This window comes from Thunnus albacares, chromosome 20, assembly GCF_914725855.1.
Source record: "Thunnus albacares chromosome 20, fThuAlb1.1, whole genome shotgun sequence".
Taxonomy (NCBI): domain Eukaryota; kingdom Metazoa; phylum Chordata; class Actinopteri; order Scombriformes; family Scombridae; genus Thunnus; species Thunnus albacares.
Window position 1 is genome coordinate 20,785,640 of NC_058125.1, and position 19,046 is coordinate 20,804,685.

At 39.4% G+C, this 19,046-nt stretch overlaps 3 protein-coding genes across 3 annotated transcripts; 1 reads left to right on the forward strand and 2 right to left on the reverse strand.

Moving 5' to 3' along the window:
- Positions 1-2,169, reverse strand: LOC122971741 (reticulon-4 receptor). Its single transcript, XM_044338482.1, has 2 exons — positions 1,891-2,169; positions 1-762 (listed from the first exon to the last, which is right to left on the reverse strand). The coding sequence occupies exons 1-2, from the start codon at positions 2,167-2,169 to the stop codon at positions 1-3; spliced, it is 1,041 nt and encodes a 346-aa protein (XP_044194417.1).
- A 1,408-nt stretch (positions 2,170-3,577) lies between these two features.
- On the reverse strand, positions 3,578-12,248 carry lsm12b (LSM12 homolog b). Its single transcript, XM_044338279.1, has 5 exons — positions 12,070-12,248; positions 9,346-9,479; positions 7,417-7,526; positions 5,416-5,542; positions 3,578-4,181 (listed from the first exon to the last, which is right to left on the reverse strand). The coding sequence occupies exons 1-5, from the start codon at positions 12,194-12,196 to the stop codon at positions 4,089-4,091; spliced, it is 591 nt and encodes a 196-aa protein (XP_044194214.1). The 5' UTR covers positions 12,197-12,248; the 3' UTR covers positions 3,578-4,088.
- A 2,266-nt stretch (positions 12,249-14,514) lies between these two features.
- On the forward strand, positions 14,515-19,046 carry g6pc3 (glucose-6-phosphatase catalytic subunit 3). Its single transcript, XM_044338102.1, has 6 exons — positions 14,515-14,863; positions 16,165-16,271; positions 16,364-16,454; positions 16,950-17,068; positions 18,087-18,228; positions 18,331-19,046. Exons 1-6 carry the CDS (start codon positions 14,646-14,648, stop codon positions 18,671-18,673), a joined length of 1,020 nt encoding a protein of 339 aa, XP_044194037.1. The 5' UTR covers positions 14,515-14,645; the 3' UTR covers positions 18,674-19,046.

Consider the following 19,046-nt stretch of genomic DNA (forward strand, 5'->3'; position numbering starts at 1 on the left):
TTATCTCTGTGACTCTGTATCACTTACAGTTTGTTTGTTCTTCTCGTTGTGTTCTGCTTTGAGCAACGCACCAATCACAGCGAGCATGACAGTGATGGTGATGACGAGCACCGACGCCGTCTCAGTTATACACAGCTGGCTGTCCACTGAGGACAGGGAGACCCCGGCCTGCTGAGCAGGAGCATGACAGATGATTTCTTTATAGTCCCCCACATACAGATGTCGAACGTGCTGGATCTTGCTGAAGACGCGCTGCAGCTCGCAGTCGCAGGTCCAGGGGTTGAGGGACATCTGAAGGTGGGTGCTTGTGGTCTGGAGCTTCAGGAAGGTCTTGAACCTGATGTGTTCCAGCTGGTTTCCCTGGAGACCCAGCAGAGTCAGACTCCGTAACGGAGCCAGAGCCATGGTCTCGATGGCTGAGATGTTGTTGTGGTTGAGCAGCAGCACCTCCAGGCTTTGCTGCCTGCTCAACAGGCCGTCCCTGAGGGTCATCAGCTCGTTCCCTTCCAGGCTGAGGAAGCTCAGTCGAGACAGGCTGCTGAAAGCTCCGACGTCCATCGTCCGGATGAGGTTGTAGCTCAGGTCCAGTTTTTTCAGGTTCTCAAAGTCACCCAGTGAAGAGGGGTCCAGGTGCTGCAGCAGGTTGTGGTCCAACCAGAGCTCCTGGAGGGAGGATAGACTCTGAGAGAAGTCCAGAGGGAGCCAACGCAGCTGGTTATGACTCAAGTCCAGCTTCTCCAGAAATTGTAGTGATGACAGAGACTGAAATTATTTAAACACAATGATGGAAACTGTGATATCATTTAAATGTAGGCCAGAAATTAGGCATCACTATGACCAGCAGATAAGAAATAATGTCAAAAAGAGTGGAAAGAGTTACTCAATCAATCATTCCTCTTGTTCACACTGACCATTAAGAGATCCCTTCCTGATGTGCTTTCAGTGTAAGCGATGGGGGACAAAATCCACAGTCCTTATTTTGTTGTAAAAATGTATTTTAAAGTTTATGTGAAGCTAATGTGAGGCTTTATCTGTCCAATTTAGCCAAATCTAGAAGAATATCTTCTGAAGTAAATGTTTTTAGTACAAATTCCCTTTTTGTTACTTTCCTTCCACTGCAACTCAACAAGGAAACAAAAATGGATTTTTCCACCAAAAAAGCTTTTATCCACTTAATATCCACTTACATCCACTTTATTTGACTTACTCAGACGGCCGAAGCCTCTTATAAGCTTCAGATAAACTTTTAAATGCATTTCTGTGTAAAACGAGGACTGATGACAGATTTTGGCCCCCGTCACTTTCACTGGAAGAGCATTTGAAGAGGATCTTTTAACGCTCAGTATAAACAGGAGGAATGACTTATATATATATATATTATGAACCCATCCTTTAAGTACAATTTTGAGGTACTACTACTCTTCTACATTTCAGAGGTAAATATTGTTTTTACAGGATTCATTTCACAGCTTTAGTTACTTGGTATGTTAAGATTTTACACACAAATATCAACTGAATTTCTACTTAAATATACAATTTGGTGCTTTGTTATAGATTAAACTACCAGTGTATAAAGTATTTAAAATTAGTTCCACCTCCACAAATGAATGCAGAAGTAATAATAATGACATAATAATAAAATATGTAATAATAAAAGGACATTTTTCTGCATAGAGTAGTTTTACTTTTAATATTTTATTATATTTGGCTGATGATACTCCTGTTCTTTCACTTAAGTACTATTCTGAATGTAGTTTTTACTTATAATTGAGTATTTTCACCTTTAATTACATAAATAATCTGAATATTTCTTCCACTACTGGTCAAAAACAGTGTAAAATGCAGAAAAATCTACAATAAAATGCAACACACAGCTTAAATATTTGTTACCTTTGACTGCACAGTTTGGATGCTGTTGTTGGACATGAGGAGGATCTTCAGTGACCACAGCCCTACGAAGGATCCGTTGCATACCTCGGTCAGCTGGTTCCCGCTCAGATCCAGCAGCCAGGTGCCGTGAGGGACGCCGGCTGGGACTCGGACCAATCCACGAGACCTGCAGTCCACAAGGTCAGAGGATTCGTGGCACATGCAGCGGCTGGGACACAACCTGACGCCCGACACCACCGTGCTCACAAGGAGAGGCAGCAGAGGAATCACACCCAGCATTTTGCAGACACTTGCAGAATATGTTTGCCCTCTTGTGTACAGAAACACAGCCTGCTTCAGTGGAAAGATGTTGATGTCATTTCTCTCTGAGTGGACATTGACTATTCCTGATTATGGAGGGATTATGAGCTTAAACAGATAATCACAAAACAACCCTATCTGGGGGGAACAAACCTGGTCTGTTTTGGACTCATTCCTAAAATAAGGATTTATATCCAACATGGACGCATGAAGCTGTTTTTTGGTGATAGCAGTAAAGTTATCTTGTTATTTCTGCATCACATCGCACAAGATTATGAGGATTTTTTCATAAGTACATCTTTTGAGATGCTGGAGGAATCAGCTTGTGACCCAGCATGGTAGAGATTACGCTGGTCTTAATGGTTACATGATGTTATAGTCTGTTTTGTTATGTTTGCAACCTGCAAACTTAATCTGAATATCTTTTGTTGATACAATATTAAATCATCAGTAGTCACAGTGTTAAAAAAGCCACAATATGCTTTCAAAACCTGCAGCACTCTGGATTATTGGACAAATATTTGATATGATTCTAATAATTAATGGAAAAAACTACCAAAATTGTTCAGGTAGCAGCTTCTCAGATGTGAATATTTGCTTGTTTTCTTTGGGCTTTGTGTTGTTTAAACATTTGATTAAGTGACCTCAGGTTTTGGGAAACTGATGGGTATTTTTCATCATTTTCTGATATTTTATGGATCAAACTATTAATGATTAATCAAGAAAATAATCTGCAGATGAGTCTATAATGAAACTAATCATACATGTTATCAGTGAAAACAATTTCATCAACCAGACCAGCCTACCTGAAATTTGGCAGTACATTTCCACCCAAAAGCATAAAAATCTGTGCTTTTCTGGAGGTATTTCCCCACATATAAGTCTAGTAGTATTCATACTAGTCAGTTAACTTTGTAAACTACATATTTCAATAAAGATTTCACACTGCTGATTTACTGCCAGGTGTCACTCAGAGGACAGCAGTAAATATCAAACAGCTTTAGAGTAAAGCAGAGGCTTAAAGGCATTTAAATAATTAATTTGAAACCGTGATGCCTTCAGGTTGCCTGTAATTACACGGATGCATCGTAATAAAGCTACCAAACAATCACCGAGCACTTATGAAAACTCAAATCTGTTCAAAAACATTGATTGAAGGACAGCTGTGATGGTCACGCTGAGTTTTCACGGATATAAAACCACAAATTTTCCTGACAGGAGCCTCGTATGATCTTACCCATGAAATACGCCCCACCATGGATGTATTTCCAGTCATTTCTATTACCTCAGGGTTGAAACATAGAAAGCGATCTCATACTCATGTTGAATTCAATCATTCTTCAGAAAGCCCTTCAAAAAGTTGTTGAAAATTACAGTATTACAGTCAGAATTTTTGTTACTTTTATTTTAGAAAATGTCCTTTAAAGTGTGGCGTTTCAAGTCACATTTTGTTTAAAATACAGAAAATACAGACAGTAGAACATGGATACAGCAAAAAAGGAAACAATGACAGAAAATAAAGCTAACAAGCCTTTCTGACTGCTCTAGTTTTCTCTTTTTGAAATGGAACTGAAGGCAAAGGAAGGAGGGCGGAAAAAAGAAAAAGGCTTCAGGGACAGGAGGGGAGGAGTGGGGGCAGAATGAGACAAGTTAGTTAAGGAAACTATGGTTGCTTTATGGTTCATGTTTAAATTATTCTTTATAAAGTCTAATTTAAGATTTAATCTTTCCTCTTTCTTTTTTGTCTTTTTCATTTAATGGTATTTTGATCTTCTGGATCCAGGGCCCTCAGCGCTCCTCCTTGTGGTCTCAGACTGAGGACAAGGAATGCAGACTTAGTCTGGCAGTGGGAACAAAACCACCTGCGTCGCCTTCCCCGGTTGACCCACACTGCCAACTCAAGAAGATAAAGTGGAGTCCTTCTGTGTTTGCTGTGCTTGTGAACGTTGCATGGACTTCTGACTTTCCACGTCTCTAAAATGTTTCTCAACCTGTAGGAGTAAGAAAAAAAAAAAAAAAAAAAAGTTATGAACAATCTGGACACCCAGTCTGTTGGAAAACAAACTGAAAACATGCATCTGAACAAGAAGCGCTTGAGCTGCTGGATATTCCTCCTGCAGCAAAAACTGAGGTTTCTAATCTGTGGGTTTCTTTGCTGTTGATTTGAATCATGTTCTCAGTCGTCAGGTAACAATAAACCAGACTATAACTGTCAAAAGTTTGCAGATATGGGGTGAGAGACATTTGCTTCCTGTCGTGAATTCAACCGTCTCTTGCCCAGATTTCAATCTAATTAGACTTTGACACATGAAATCTCTAGACTCTCAAATGTCTGGGACCAGTTTGGGACACAAGATGTGACAGACCTCGTTCAGGAGATACTGTTTATAACTGCAGGTGACACTAGCAGCAGAAGGAAAGATGCTATTTAAGCTGCAGTGAGATGGTGACAGAGGTTTAATGACAGTCTAAATTTTGGTGAAACTCTATATTTTACAACTTTGTTGACTGCTCTGTTACAACCCCACCCACTCCACCTCCTGTCCCCTCTCCTTTATGCCATGACAGTAAATCTGCTGTGGTGTTAAAAGGAAAAATACAATGTTTTCAAAAACAGTGATTTATGTCAATATTAAAAAAAAAAAAAAAATCTGTTGCAGTTTTTGCAGTTGCTCATTTTGTGCCAGTACAGCCAGTCATATTATTCAGGAAGTGTCTCTGACGCTGGCAGTGCTGCAGTTTTGCAGTTTTGCCAACCGAAACAGAGATTTAACTGATTTAACCCACACTTAATTACAGACGGTGAACTAAAACAACCTGAACATGCTTGTGTGGACAGAATCCGCTCTGACACATTAAGCCTTTTCAAATGTATCTGTTTTAGTGTTGACATGGAATTAAAGCATTAAAGGAAAAATCTTGGTTTTACTCTTTTTTTATGCAAACGTACGTGAAACAGTAGCTGTGATCTGAGTATGATGATTCCGCCGTGTAGACAGGAAACAATTACTTTACAAGATTTTGGTGACTGATTAATCATTTGGGTTATTTTTCAAGCAGAAATGCCAAAACATTTGCTGGTTCTGATTCCTCAGATGTAAGGATTTGCTTAGGATTGCTGGTTGGACAATTAAACTTAAATTAATAGCTGAGAAAAGAAGAAAAACCAGCAAACAAATCAGCACAATAGAATATAGATGTATAGATAAAAAAAAGCATACTTACTATTTTGCGTACATGACTTAAAGCGCTTCCCTCTTTGCCTTTGCAGTTCTCAACCTGGTAAGGCGGCGAGATTATGACGTCGTCCATCACAATAATGTTCTTCTCCTGCCATTTACAGTCTTTGATGCTGCAGAGAAAAGAAAAACATCATCTTATATGTGGAGGATGTTTGTTTGTAAAGCGAATAATGTAACAGGACTGACAAGGTGTGACGCACACCTTTCATACTCCAAAGATTTATCTTTTCACTTCATTTCATCTTAACAATTTACACGACTTGTCAAAGAGGGAAGTATCTCCCAGTATGACTATTTCTATGTCAAATAATAAAATGGAGGCATAATCATTGACGCAAGTTGCATCATCAAACACCCATACAGGTGTCCAATAACGGTCTGATACGGGGCTAAAATAAGGCTGGATCAGGTATCTGAGACTAAAACCTGATACCATCAAACACATCACATTTGAATCAGACACAAAGTGAGTAAAGCAGAGGACACGCAGGAAGTTATCTGTCATGTTTTGTTGTCTCAAAATCAAAAAATAAGAACTCGTAATCATCAAATTATCAGTGATCACAAGAAAATGTTTTGACATAAACTGTCAACAAAAACAAGTCCTTTTATTGCAAGTGGAATTAATATTTTCATGTCTTCCTCTGTCTACAGATCTTTATTAAAACTGGACTTGGATCAGCTCAAGTCAGCCAAAAACTGACACCTGATGCCCCCCAGAAACCTGGTTCTGAATTGGAACTGGCTCTAAAATTTTAAGAACCTGGGTTATTTTTAAGATTGGTTCTTTTATTGGTACTTTTATACGTTTTGGTGTAACTTATTGTCGCGCCGCAGCCTCTCCTCTGCTCTGCTGTGTGTGTGTGTGTGTTTGAAGGAGGATGAGGCTCAATTCCTCCTCCACACACACACACACACACACACACACACACACACACACACACACACACAGCAGAGCAGAGAGGTGGACGCAGTGAACCAGAGGAAGTAAGATAACATTTTACGTTCCTTACTGTAAGTGCAATAAAAGCTTTGCGAGTAAAAAGCCAATAAAAGTCATTTATCAAAGCACCTGTTCAACAAGCATAAACATGTAGAGAAGCGATATTGTCCGCAGTCTCCATCCATCATCCAAATGTGATTTTTTCTAATTGGATTGACAGACCTCTGAACTAAGTGAGGTCATAGCTAGAAACTGGTGCTCGTTCATTACACTCAGCACACAAACTCACCACCAAAATATGTTTTTTTTTTAACGCAATAAAATACAGAGGAAGAGGGAGGATGTGTTGACTCTTCTGTTTCTGGCAGTGTTAGAGGCAGAGGAGAGGTCAATCATAACAATATCTGAGAAGGTTCATCTGCCTTCAAACGGGTGATTTTTTCAGAAAAAGTCATTTCCTCCTAGAATATATTACATTAACTACTTTCACTTTTTATTAGCAGCATGTTTCTGCTTAGTTGTTGGTTTTGTTTTGAAAGATTTTTCTAAAAAAGTTCTTTTTTTTTGGACTTCAGTTTGAGTTTTCTGCTGTTCTGGTCCTATTTTTATCCATTCTTACATGACACTGGTGAGTGAAGAAGGAGTCTTAAGGAGTCCAATCAGTTCCTAGTAACCGAGACCTGATCCAGGACCTGAGTCTAATCAGGAAAGGTTCCCTTCTGTCACCGCAGGACTCCGTCACCTCTCATCACACGGTGAATCGTAATCAGTTCAGGATAAAAAAAATGTTTTTTGAGGAGGTTTCTTTTGGTGGAACGTCTTGCTGCTTGTTTGTGTTTTGTGATTCTCAGATCTGTGTTTGAATGCCGTTGGGTCTCTTTGAGAAATCTAATTTATGTATGTTTTATGTTTGGGGTCAGGTGGGTCTTCCGAGGGTCGGTTTTGGATGGGATTGTGAAGACCTCTTAACTGAGGTAAGCTAATAACAGACGGCACAAAATACTTAGACCAGCGGACTGAACACCAGTATGAAGTTCTTACGTTTTGTGAATAGTCTGGAATAGCTGTTGGCCCTCCACAGAAACCCCAGCACTGATTGCATAGGCTTGGGACAGCTTGTCCTCCTTTTCTGTCCGTGCTCGATTGGCAAGCTGCGGAGAGTTGAACAGAACAAAAGGCACTCTTAACATCGCACGTTATTTGCTTTGACAGATTTGAACAAGGACCAGATTCTTATTTTTTTTTTTTAAATACAATAAGAACAAGTCAGGACACTTAATCCTGTATTGTGTTCTGGTTCTGGATTCAGTTATTGCTCACAATATTTATCGCTGTGGGAGAGACTCTATATATGGATTTCATTACGTTGTCTAAATCCAATTTACATGCATAATTGCCAGAAGAAAGTTATATATCTCATTGGCTGAACTGTATATATATATGCATTTTACACTTTCACTCATTAGCCTTAACTGAATGGAAAAACCCTGAATAGGAAACCAGTTCATTGCAGGACTTCATTTAAGGTTACACACTTAATTTCATAATTTATGTTACCAATATAAAAGAGCCATCAATAAACATGTTGCTGTTCTACAATTCAGGGACTGGATCCTCAGAAGTCTGTGTTTCTAGAGCGAACATGTCTCGTTTCACATGCTCTTCAAAATTGGACTGATTTTGCTCAAACTTGAAGGACATAATCAGCATATCATTTCCAAGCCTCATTACACCAGAATCCACTGTTGCTGCTCAATTCTTTTTTTTGAAGCATTCGGGTGATTCTTGTCAAATCAAAGTCAAGAAATATCAAGCAGCTGCAGATGGCAGCTGGCAGATACAGTGCTTGAACTAGATCAATGAAAAGGTGTAAACACAAGTTGTCCATCATGTGCTGAGTTGAAACATCACAACCCACACGTCACCAGTCATTTACTTCATGACAGATTAGGGGTGGAACGCTACGTGTATGCGTATGACGTATACGCTCCATGACCAAAACAATAACTATCAAAATAGTTTAATGATCCACTTACTACGACGCGTGGAACAATATTTCTACAGCTTGAGTTCCACCTGCAACATTTTGGCAGTGCACCGCTTAGCTGTAGCATGCATAGCATGCTTGTATGCTAGCCAAGGTCGCCTGGTTACCCTGTAGTGTCGCTGCAGTCAGAATGACAAATGAGAGACTCGTAACACTGACTGAACGCGACACTATTATTAAAGTATGCTCTGTTATCTCCGTAGTGAATTGATACCACGTCTCCTCCGCCCCCCCCCCTCCCCCCCTCTCTGTGACGGTGGCCTTTGAGTGAAGCCGTTCAGAACAACAATAAAAACATTTGATTTGTGACGTGTTCAGACAGCACGTCGTTTAAGCAGTTCTGAGAGAGAAAAATGAAGTATTGCAGTAAAAGTAGTGGTTTGGTCCCTTTGACTGACATATTATTATATATGACATCATTAGATTATTAATAGTGAAGCATCAGTGTTAGAGCAGCATGTTACTGTTGTAGCTGCTGGAGGTGGAGCTAGTTTCAACTACTTTATATACAGTTAGACCATAAAACAGCTGTCAGCAGGTGTCCTGACTCTCTTTTTCTAATTCTTTTTTTTCCTGCTGTACTGAAATCGTACCGGACCGAGACCTCAAAACTGAGGTACACTTCGAACTGTGAATTTTGTGTACCGTTACACCCCTATGACAGATACTTAAAATGTGTGCTTTAAAAGTTGACAAGAATCACCCAAATGCACCTTTAGGTCTATTATGAGGATACTCTTGTTTGGGAAGGAGGCTCAGTCAGACCTGCTGGTCCTCTTAAGGAACAGGTCGCATCATCATCATCATCATCATCATCATCCTCCTCTTAAGGATCAAGCCCTGAATTGAGTCACATCTTATATTATCCCCATCACCGAACCAACACACATTAAAAAGGAGGGAAACAAACTTGATGGGCTTACCTTGCTAACATTCAGTGATGCTAGTGGGGGTGGAGTCTCAGTGCGGTCATTTATTATGTCCACATCAGAAACATAGGCTAAGTTGATCAGGATGACGTCGTTGAGGTTTGGCTTACCGCTGGTGGAAGCACATTCTTTGGAAGAACATTAGTCAAGGCACATAAATAAAAAAAAGGAACTTTTGGATAATGCTTCAAAACAAAGTCACAACTCAGATCTGACCTCTGATGAACCTAAACGCCGTCAGTCAGACCGCACAGAGACGCTTATGATACAGAGAACACTGGCTGACTGGCGACGCTGACAGTGAGAGGTAGTGCCAGTTACACCATGCAACAACCCACAGGCAGTGCTGCCACCTATAGTGACCATGAATGAATGCTAGACTCATTAAGATGTGGGATTTTTTTTTTTAACAGCTTCCTTTGCTGAACAAGTCCAGTAAATCCACAGTCTTTTGAGTCAATTACCCAGTGGCAGTTTCCTCAATTTTGCACCCACCTCATTAAACCTTTTAATCTAATTTTACGAAGTGCCTGATCATGAGAAACTCTTTAAGCGCTGATTCCGGGTCCCCCTGATTGACATTTTGAGTGAAAAAGTTTAAAATTTTAAAAGACAGACAGTAAAAGAAAATTTATTTCGACATAAATCTGCGGTTTCAGGAAAACCCCTGACAGCGCTTCGCCTCGAGGCACTGACCTCACGTGCCCTGCAATAACACAGGCACGGCTTGTCGGGCGGATTCTGGTGCTTGAGTATGTTCTGAACAGGCAGTCCACATATTTTATACCAATCTACTTATAGCATTCATTTGCTGATTGCCCTTTTATTTTTTGAGACATTTATTTTGAAGAAAAAAACAAGCTAGAGCAAGGTTTGACCTGTTATAACAGTGACAGCATGACCTTATCATGTTTGACCTCCGTGGGAAAAAAAAAAACTGCTCCAACAGTCGATGCCAAGTGTGTTTCAACACAAAAATGGGTCTGTTAGTTTCATTTTGAGCTGTAGATCAAAAGACTACCAGTAAGCCCTATAAAAGACAGCTTCGTTGTAAATATGCAGGCTTCCTACTTCCCTGCATGAGTCAAGAGGGTTTTACTAAAAACTCATTTGACTGTGAAGTTTCCTCAGTACCTTCCAATACAAACTGCCCTGTCACAATGTTCTAACTAGGATATGTCTATGCTTCTAGTGGACAAAAAGGCCTGTAATGCCAACAGTCAAAGCCTCCTCATTCAATGTACTCACTTCATTCATTCATTCATTCATTCATTCATTCATTCGGGGTCCCCACCCTACAGCTCGGCCATGTTGAAGGAGGATAGCTTCACGATTTTTTAAGTCAGTCTTAACACAACAGTCAGGCGCCCGTACGAACACTCAAAGAGTTTTTTCCTCTCTTGCTGTACTGTGCTTTCAATGTAAGTGATGGGGGGCCAAAAAGCCACAGTGTGTACCGTAGAGTCATTTGATGCAAAAATGCAATTAAATGTTTATTTAACGCTTATACTGTATGAGAATCCAGCAGTCTGAGTTAGTCATATCAAGTGGATATCTGTCAAATTTTCAGTCTTTTTTTAGCATAAAATTCCTTCCTTGTGTTTCCATGAAAAGTCCCAATGAAAAGATTGTAATGTTGAAAAATATCTACTTGATTTGACTCATTTGGACGCCTTCATATTAGCTTCAGATAAAGTTTTAAGTACATTTTTTGCACAGAAAGGAGGCTTGTGCATTTTGGCTCCCATCACTCCCATTGTAAGTGCACTATGAATGGATCTTCAAATGGCCAGCATGAACAGGACGGATGATTACAGCAAGAAAAACCTATTTTAAATGTTTTAAAACAGACTTGAAAAATTATGAATCCATCCTTTAACTATATCTTAGGGCTTCAGTGAATCTAAGTCATGAGGTGGCCCCTGAATGATGCCCACACTACACACACACACACCCATGAAAGGGTGTAGACACGCTCAACAGCAAGCTAGCATCGGTTGTGATGAACACATGATGCTCGAGGCACTTGAATCGTGCCGAAATTCAATGCAAGAGCGCCACAATTCATTCAATAATCACCCAATAATTACAATGTCACCCGATTGGGATGAAACACGAGGGGGACAGCCCAGCTAATACGGTTAATTGAGCTCGTAGCGTCGGTATGGGGTTGACCGAAACGTAGCATATTAGCCGAGCTAGCTGTTAACAGCAACTTTCATTGTAGCGTGGAAAACGGGGGACTCGGTGTCCATTCATCGCCAGCTTTTGGAAAATACCCACCAGCATCTCCACGTAACAACACCAGAATTTATGTGGCTCTAAATATGTGTACATGAGCCAAAGTGAGATGCGTTAAACGGCAGTTAGCTCGCTTAACTAGCGGCGGTCGGTGCCAGTTGGGAGCACACAGCCATGATGCCGCTGCCAGATAGTGATCCATGTCGAGCTCCGGCAACACAATGAGTGCTTTCAAAACACAAGCAGATAACGTGGAGCCATGAAATGACCCAGCAGCACCAACACGACCCGCAGCAGATAACACACGGATGTGCAGCTACCATGCGATGAAAGTATCTAAAAACGGACAAAGATATTTAACTCAGCGGCCGCCAATCACGCATGCGCGGACCACTATCTGACATATTTTCGGTTACAGGCCCCTCGCAGCCCGGCAGGCCAGCGAGCCATCCACGGCTCCAAACAGGCAAAGGATACTCAGAGTCAACATCTTGGACTGGTAGTCAAACGCGACCACTTCTCCCTGCAGACGTTGGCCCAAGCAGGTGAAGCAAGAGATATGGCTCCCGACGCTGAAATACTCCCCCGGTCCAGGAGCCGCCATCTTCTCCGCCAGGAAACCGGAGCGCCTGCCTTACGTAAAGCGACGTGATGACGTGTCAGACGAAAGCCTGGGCGCAAGGACTGTGTATAAATCAATCTTTATATACAGAAAATAAATAAATACATAGATAATAAAAATCTTTATATACAGTCTATGATTGAAGTCGTTTGAATTTAGAGGGTATTTTGAGTCAATCCAATTTATAAACAATAAGAAATGTGCACATACAGTTAGTATGCTCCTTTTTAAAGAAATCTGATTTTATTGCCTACCTGTTCTGTTAAGTTTTTTTTCTATCTATTTATTATTATTACTTTGACCATTTGTCCTGTTACCATGTTGACTGTATCAACAAACTGAGAGTGAAGTCATGTCCTTTATTATCCTTATTTCATTATGATGCCTAATTGTCCTTTGTTATGTATTATCGTCACACATGTTTTATGGCAATTTCTATAAATAAAGTGATGAAAATAAAGAAGTCATCATCGAATCCGTCCCGTTATGTTTCTTCTGTCACCACCATGAATGTATAATAAGTTAAAGATGTAATACGTAATAATCTTATAACACATCCATGATCAACACTGAGATGAAAAGACAACAAGAGAGATGCGGAGACTTTAAAACATACTTTTTACAAGGTGAATCTGTGAATGATTTCAGAGCTAACTTCAATCTAAGGACATATTGCTGCACCCTCTAAATGTGATATCAATTGAAACTGGAGTACTTAAGAAGGAGAAAAACTTGTATTTTCTGGCAAACAATGTAATTTAATTCATAGATGTGAATATTTAAAGTTAAGCCCCATATCAACTGATGAAAGAATGAACTGAAGCTATTTGCAAAATCTCTTCAATGCATGAAGGACAGAAACGCCCAAAACTTTTTTTCTTTATTGGACTTGTTTGTACTTAAACATATTTGTTTTTTGTCTTTTTATATGTCATTTTTTGTCTTACGTATCCTACTGTTCCAACATAAATGTATGTTTTGTATGATTGAAATATGTCATAAAGGTTTGTGATTGAATTTTGTAAAAAAAAAAAAAAAAAAAAAAAAAAAAAAAAAAAAAAAAAGTAAGAAAGAAAAAAGAAAAAAAAGATGAAATGACAACTCATCTTTTTTGGGTCAGATTTAATCTTTTTTAAACAGAAAATTAGAAACTCAAACTTGATTCTTTACAATAATCATAATAATAACTTTATGTATATAGCACCTTTAAAAACAGAGTTTATAAAGTGTTTTGACAGACAAAACAAAACCAGAACACTCAGAAAGCAATATAACAATAAAAAGTCAAACAGTTTAAAAGCGAGACAAAATTATGATAAGGTTAAGAGAAGACAAAAGACGCAAAAACACAGTAGAGAGAAGACCAAAGGACGATGAAAGATAAAAAAAATAAAAAAGATGGCAAAAAGACGACATCAATTAAAAGCAAGTCCATAAAAATGGGTTTTAAGAAGTGATTTAATGCCCCTCAGGAAAAGGTATGTTATCAATCTTATGTCTTTATTAGCAAAATTACATATACACGCAAAACAGAAACCCAACCTTACTGTCTTCATGTCTTACTTAAAATCCTTCTTGCACACACTAAAATAGTGCGTAAACTCTAAAGCTGTGAAAACTAGAGCCTTATGCAATGCATTTGATTTGTAATTTATTTCATTTAATTTAGTTTACGTTTGCTTTTTCTTTTTATTTCTTCATGGATGTCTTATGATCTGTGCACTCCCTCGAGCATACATTGCCTTGTTACTGTTGGTGGAATGGTAAACCTGTTGTAAATAAAGTTTTTTGGTTTTTTAAATTTTTTTTTTTTTACGTGCGTTATGTAGCCTATGCTATTTATTTAGGTAACAACCAAGGGTCAATCATCGGTTTTTACCATCTCTTAGTCCAATACAATGTTTGAATTTCCTTTTTAAAGTTTCAATTGTCCTATTGTAGTGAATTCATTCATTCATTCATTCATTCATTCATTCATTCATTTATTCCACTTTATTGTGTACATTAACGAACATGAGGTACATTTTTGGGAACGAAATGCCAAGGAGATTCACAAACAACACATAATAATAATAATAATAACAATAATAATAATAATAATAATAATAATAATAATAATAATAATAATAATAATAATAATAATAATAAAAACTTGTACCATACTTTTGATTCGCAGTGAACAAGAATAGAAAGAAAATAATAAATAATATATAACAAAGAATAAAAATAATGAATAAAATAAATACATAAAAGAAGTAAAACAACAGAAAAAAAACAAAAAACCGTTAAATTCAACTGTAAGTTAACGGGCTCCCTCTACCGGAAATGTGACGTAACTGTCACCGTTGTTGCAGTCCATCAAGAAGTAACGTTACAAAACAACCAGGATTGAGTTTTCTTGTAGCTGCATGTTTTGGGAGAGGAGTTAGAAATGGAGGCCGTTTACACCGAAGGCGTTTGGATGGCAGAGAGTCTCCAGCAGAACACGAGAAGTCTGGAGACATTTTGGCTGGTTGTCACTCACATTGGAGATCCCAAAGCAGCTTTCCTGTTGGTGTTTCCTTTCACTTATTTCATCAGCCGACGAGATGGAGTGGCGGTGGTTTGGGTGGCGGCCATATCGGAGTGGTTAAACCTGGTGTTTAAATGGTAAGGATCAGTTTAAACAGGGGTTTTTAAACGTGTGGCTTTTACTCTATGAACATTTTAGTTGTCTTGGACATGTTAGCATGTAGCTAAACGGCCTGTTGAAATGTAAATCAGTTAACATAAGTAAGACAAAATAACAAATGTAATATTTTCTCTTTTCGACTGTTATTCGTAACAATGAAGTTTGAAACAGTTATAATATTCATTCTGTTGACGTCCCAGCTTCCGGGACCAGCTAGTGCAGTCCGACCCTGTGCACTGTCCGAGGTGAAACAGACAACAGCGGAACCCTTAAAGGACGGATTCACAATTTTTCAAGTCCGTTTTAAAACAACAGTCAGATGCACAAATGAACATTAAAACAGGTTTTTCTTGCTGTAATCATTCCTCTTGTTCGTACTGACCATTAGAAAATCCCCTCATAATGCACTTACAGTGTCAGTGATGGGGGCCAAAATCCACAGTCCTCCTTCTGTGCAAAAATGTATTTAAAGGTTTATCTGAAGCTAATATGAAGTTTCAGCCGTCCAAATGAGTCAAATCAAGTAAATATCTTTCAACGTTTTAGTCCCAAAGTCCCTCTTTCTGTTACTATACTTCCACCGCAGCTCAACAGGGACACACTGTCCAAGGAAACACGAAGAGGGAAATTGATTCTGAAAAGACTGTAAATGTGGCAGATATCCACTTGATATGACTAACTCAGACTGCTGAAGCCTCATATAAGCTTCAGCTAAATTTTTAAATGAATCTTTGCGCAAAATGACTATGGAAACACTGTGGATTTAGGCCCACATCACTTACATTGAAAGCACATTTAAAGGGGATCTTTTAACAGCCAGTATGAACAGGAGGAATGATTACAGCAAGGAAAATCTCTTTCACTGTTCATATGGACACCTGACTGTTGTTGTAAGACATCCTTGAAAAATTGTGAACCTGTCCTTTAATGCACAGCACAGTCAGAGTTAGTAGTTGTTGCATTTTCTCCTGGATATAAGAAACCAGTATATGAAAGGAAAAAAGAGTGGTCACTTAATTACAACAGTATATTAAGAATAGCTGAAAGAAGATTTAAGAAGAAAGATCTAAGGTTGGAGTTGTAGAAATTGGAAGAGATTGATTGTTGAATGATTGTTGGAGATAAAGAGACAAAGAGAAACAGGTTTTAATATCCAGAGTTAAACACAACATAAAGTCATGATGTTACACAGTAATATTAGGTGACGGCATGCAGCTTTACATTACAGAAATGTACTTTATTGTATATTATGTGTTGTAAAATAATGATTTTTTTCCAGGATGCTGTTTGGAGAAAGGCCGTTCTGGTGGATAGGCGAATCACGTCTCTTTGTCAACAAGCAGCCCAACGTCCACCAGTTTTCCTCCACCTGTGAAACCGGGCCAGGTGAGAAGTCCTCATCGGAAAATGTTGACACATAGCCGCCATAGTCCACTTAATCCACAGTTATAGCTCTAAAGCTAACGTCTGTCTTTCAGGCAGTCCGTCGGGACATGCGATGGTGACGGCGGCAGTCTGGTGGGTCGTGGTTTCTTCCCTGGGGTCATTTCTGTACTCCCGTACTCACAGGTGTGACCTTTTGGCTTTTACAAGACACATGAAGAAACTAGATCTTAGCACTGACTTCCTGTGCATCAAAGAATTGGTTTTCAAATGCTAATGTTGGTTTATAAATCTTTGAATGGTTTAGAGCCAGAATACATTTCTATGAAGCATCTAGACCTCTCAGATGATACAGGTTTTCTTTCTGTCTCCAGAGTTAAAGCTAAACATGAGAAGCAGCATTTAGTTTTTATGCTTCACATATCTGGAACAAACTCCCAGAAGACTTGAGGTCTGCTTCGACTCCCAGTTCTTTTAAATCAAGGCTTAAGACTTTTTTCTTTGCCACACTGCCTCAAATTAAATTTAAAATTGGACTTTAACTCATATCTCGCACTGCTGTAATTTTTATCCTCCAGTTTTTTATCTTCTATTTAATTTTACTCTTATTAAAACCTACGTATATGTTTCTTTCCTTAATAAGCTTTTATGTTTTTGCCTTATGTTCGTACTTCTCTCCAGCGTGCTGTTATCAGCTGTTCCTTTCCTGCTGTATGTGCTGATGCTAGTGGCAGTTGGACTCTCTAGGATCTTCATCCTCGCCCACTTCCCTCATCAGGTCATCGCTGGCTCCATCACAGGTCTGAATACAGTTTCATACACGAGCTGAAACCTAGGAGTAGGGGTGGGCTGTATGGATTAAATCATCTATCATGCTATTTATGATTTTACATAAAAATATTGATATATATAGTTCTGTGCAAACATTTTAGGCATTAAAGTAAAGTGAGGAAGCTTTTATTTATCACTTAAATTCATACAAAGTTCAGTAAACAGAAGAAACCTAAATGAAATCAATTTTTGCAGCAGTTCTCCTCCGTACGCCTGCACACAGTGTTTCAGGTTCTTGGCAGGTCTGTTGTTCCTTCATCTTGGAGAAGTTGCCGCAGTTGTTCTGTGGATTTAAGCGTCTCAGCTGCTTCTGTCTCCTCACGTGATCCCAGACTGACTCCATGATGTTGAGATCAGGGCTATGTGAGGGGGCCAAACCATCTGTTGCAGGACTCCTTGTTCCTTTTGTTGCTGCTGAAGATAGCTCTTTATGACTCTGGCTGCATGTTTGGGGTCGTTGCCATGCTGCAGAATAAATTCGGGACCGATCAGACACCTCCATGATGGTAGTGCATTATAGATAAGAATCTAAAACATCTAAAGTGGTTTAAAGGTTTCGCACTGCACTGTAGATGTCATAATATAATAGAAGTTCTGGAAAATCAATTGAGAAATTGTAAATGGGTTACACAATCAGACCATATTGCCTCTAATTCATTCAGTTAAATACCTGACAAGTAATTCTGCAAAAATCATATGAATCCAATATTACCTCTCACACATTGATTTGCAACATTTCCCACTGCAGCCTAACGCGCTCAGAGATGTTAATCACATTATGAATTATAGGGAAAAATTGTTCTCCCTTTCCTAAAATTGTCTCCTGGTATATATCATCCTTTCACCCACTCTTAATATGGAGATTATTTGTGTGAGCAGTATAAATTCAAGGCTTTTTTTTAAATCCTTTGTTAGCACAGAGGTTAAGCAAGAACATAGAGTATATTTTTTCATTGCAAATCTAAACCGATCAATTCCTCCTGTCAGGTTTCATTCTGGGGGTTGTCCTGAGCCGCAGAGTACCAGAAGGTCGCCCCCTGCTGTTCTTCTTCATGCTGAGCATCGGTCTGCTGTTCGGCGCTCTGTTGCTACACGCTGGACTGGAGCAGCTGGGGATCGACCTGTCCTGGTGAGTCTTTTATCGTACTGGTGTCTGTTCAGTGTTATAATCTCTGTGAGGTGAAGCTGAAGAACGTTTTCCTGCCTTGACGTGTTCTGTTTTACTCTGTAGGTCTATCACTTTGGCTAAGAAATGGTGCAGCCGTGCAGAGTGGATTCGGTTGGATACAGCGCCGTTCTCCTCTCTGACTCGAGACTGCGGAGCCCTTCTGGGTTTGGGACTGGCCCAGTACTGGAAGCCTGGCGGATGGTCTCTGCCCTGGGCGCCACGGGCTTTGTCTCTGGCCATCGCATCCATGGGACTGTACCACGTTAATCGTCTGCCGCTGCCGGTCCGACCGCAAGGCCTCTTCTACGGCCTGTTCTTTGTCAAATTTGTCATAGTGCCTCAGATTGTTATGGTGCTCGTACCTGGACTGATTCACCTGTTCACACACAAAAACAAGAAGGACTAGAGACAGTTTCCGTTCCACGTTACAGGTATCGATCACTCCTCCGAGGACGACCACTTCCGTCTTAGTTTCTGTAAACACTTGAAATGTCTATCAGTGTATTTAACGGGTTATCTTTTGGTTATAGGTTATACTAGTCACTCCAAGCTGATTTTTCTTCTTTTCAACCAGAATTCAAATAGCAGAGCAACATTGTCTTAAGTTTATTACTTTTTGCTTTTCTTTTGATGAAAGTATGGGGCCTTAAATGCGGGGATTTTAGATTTTAAAATACGCCGTGCAGTAAATTTATACACCATGATAGAGATAAGTGTCAGTGTCAATGCAACAATATTATTATGCAGTTGTGCAGTGCAGTTTAGGGATATCGTGCATC

Coding starts and splice junctions, on each gene's coding strand:
- LOC122971741 (XM_044338482.1), bottom strand. CDS start 2,169: ATGCTGGGTGTGATTCCTCTGCTGCCTCTCCTTGTGAGCACGGTGGTG. Junction 763..1,890: donor TCCAAACTGTGCAGTCAAAG/GTAACAAATATT, acceptor AAATAATTTCAG/TCTCTGTCATCACTACAATT.
- lsm12b (XM_044338279.1), bottom strand. CDS start 12,196: ATGGCGGCTCCTGGACCGGGGGAGTATTTCAGCGTCGGGAGCCATATC. Junction 9,480..12,069: donor GTCCAAGATGTTGACTCTGA/GTATCCTTTGCC, acceptor GTTCTTCCAAAG/AATGTGCTTCCACCAGCGGT. Junction 4,182..5,415: donor TAAGTCATGTACGCAAAATA/GTAAGTATGCTT, acceptor TTACTCCTACAG/GTTGAGAAACATTTTAGAGA.
- g6pc3 (XM_044338102.1), top strand. CDS start 14,646: ATGGAGGCCGTTTACACCGAAGGCGTTTGGATGGCAGAGAGTCTCCAG. Junction 16,272..16,363: donor CACCTGTGAAACCGGGCCAG/GTGAGAAGTCCT, acceptor TCTGTCTTTCAG/GCAGTCCGTCGGGACATGCG. Junction 17,069..18,086: donor CATCGCTGGCTCCATCACAG/GTCTGAATACAG, acceptor TCCTCCTGTCAG/GTTTCATTCTGGGGGTTGTC.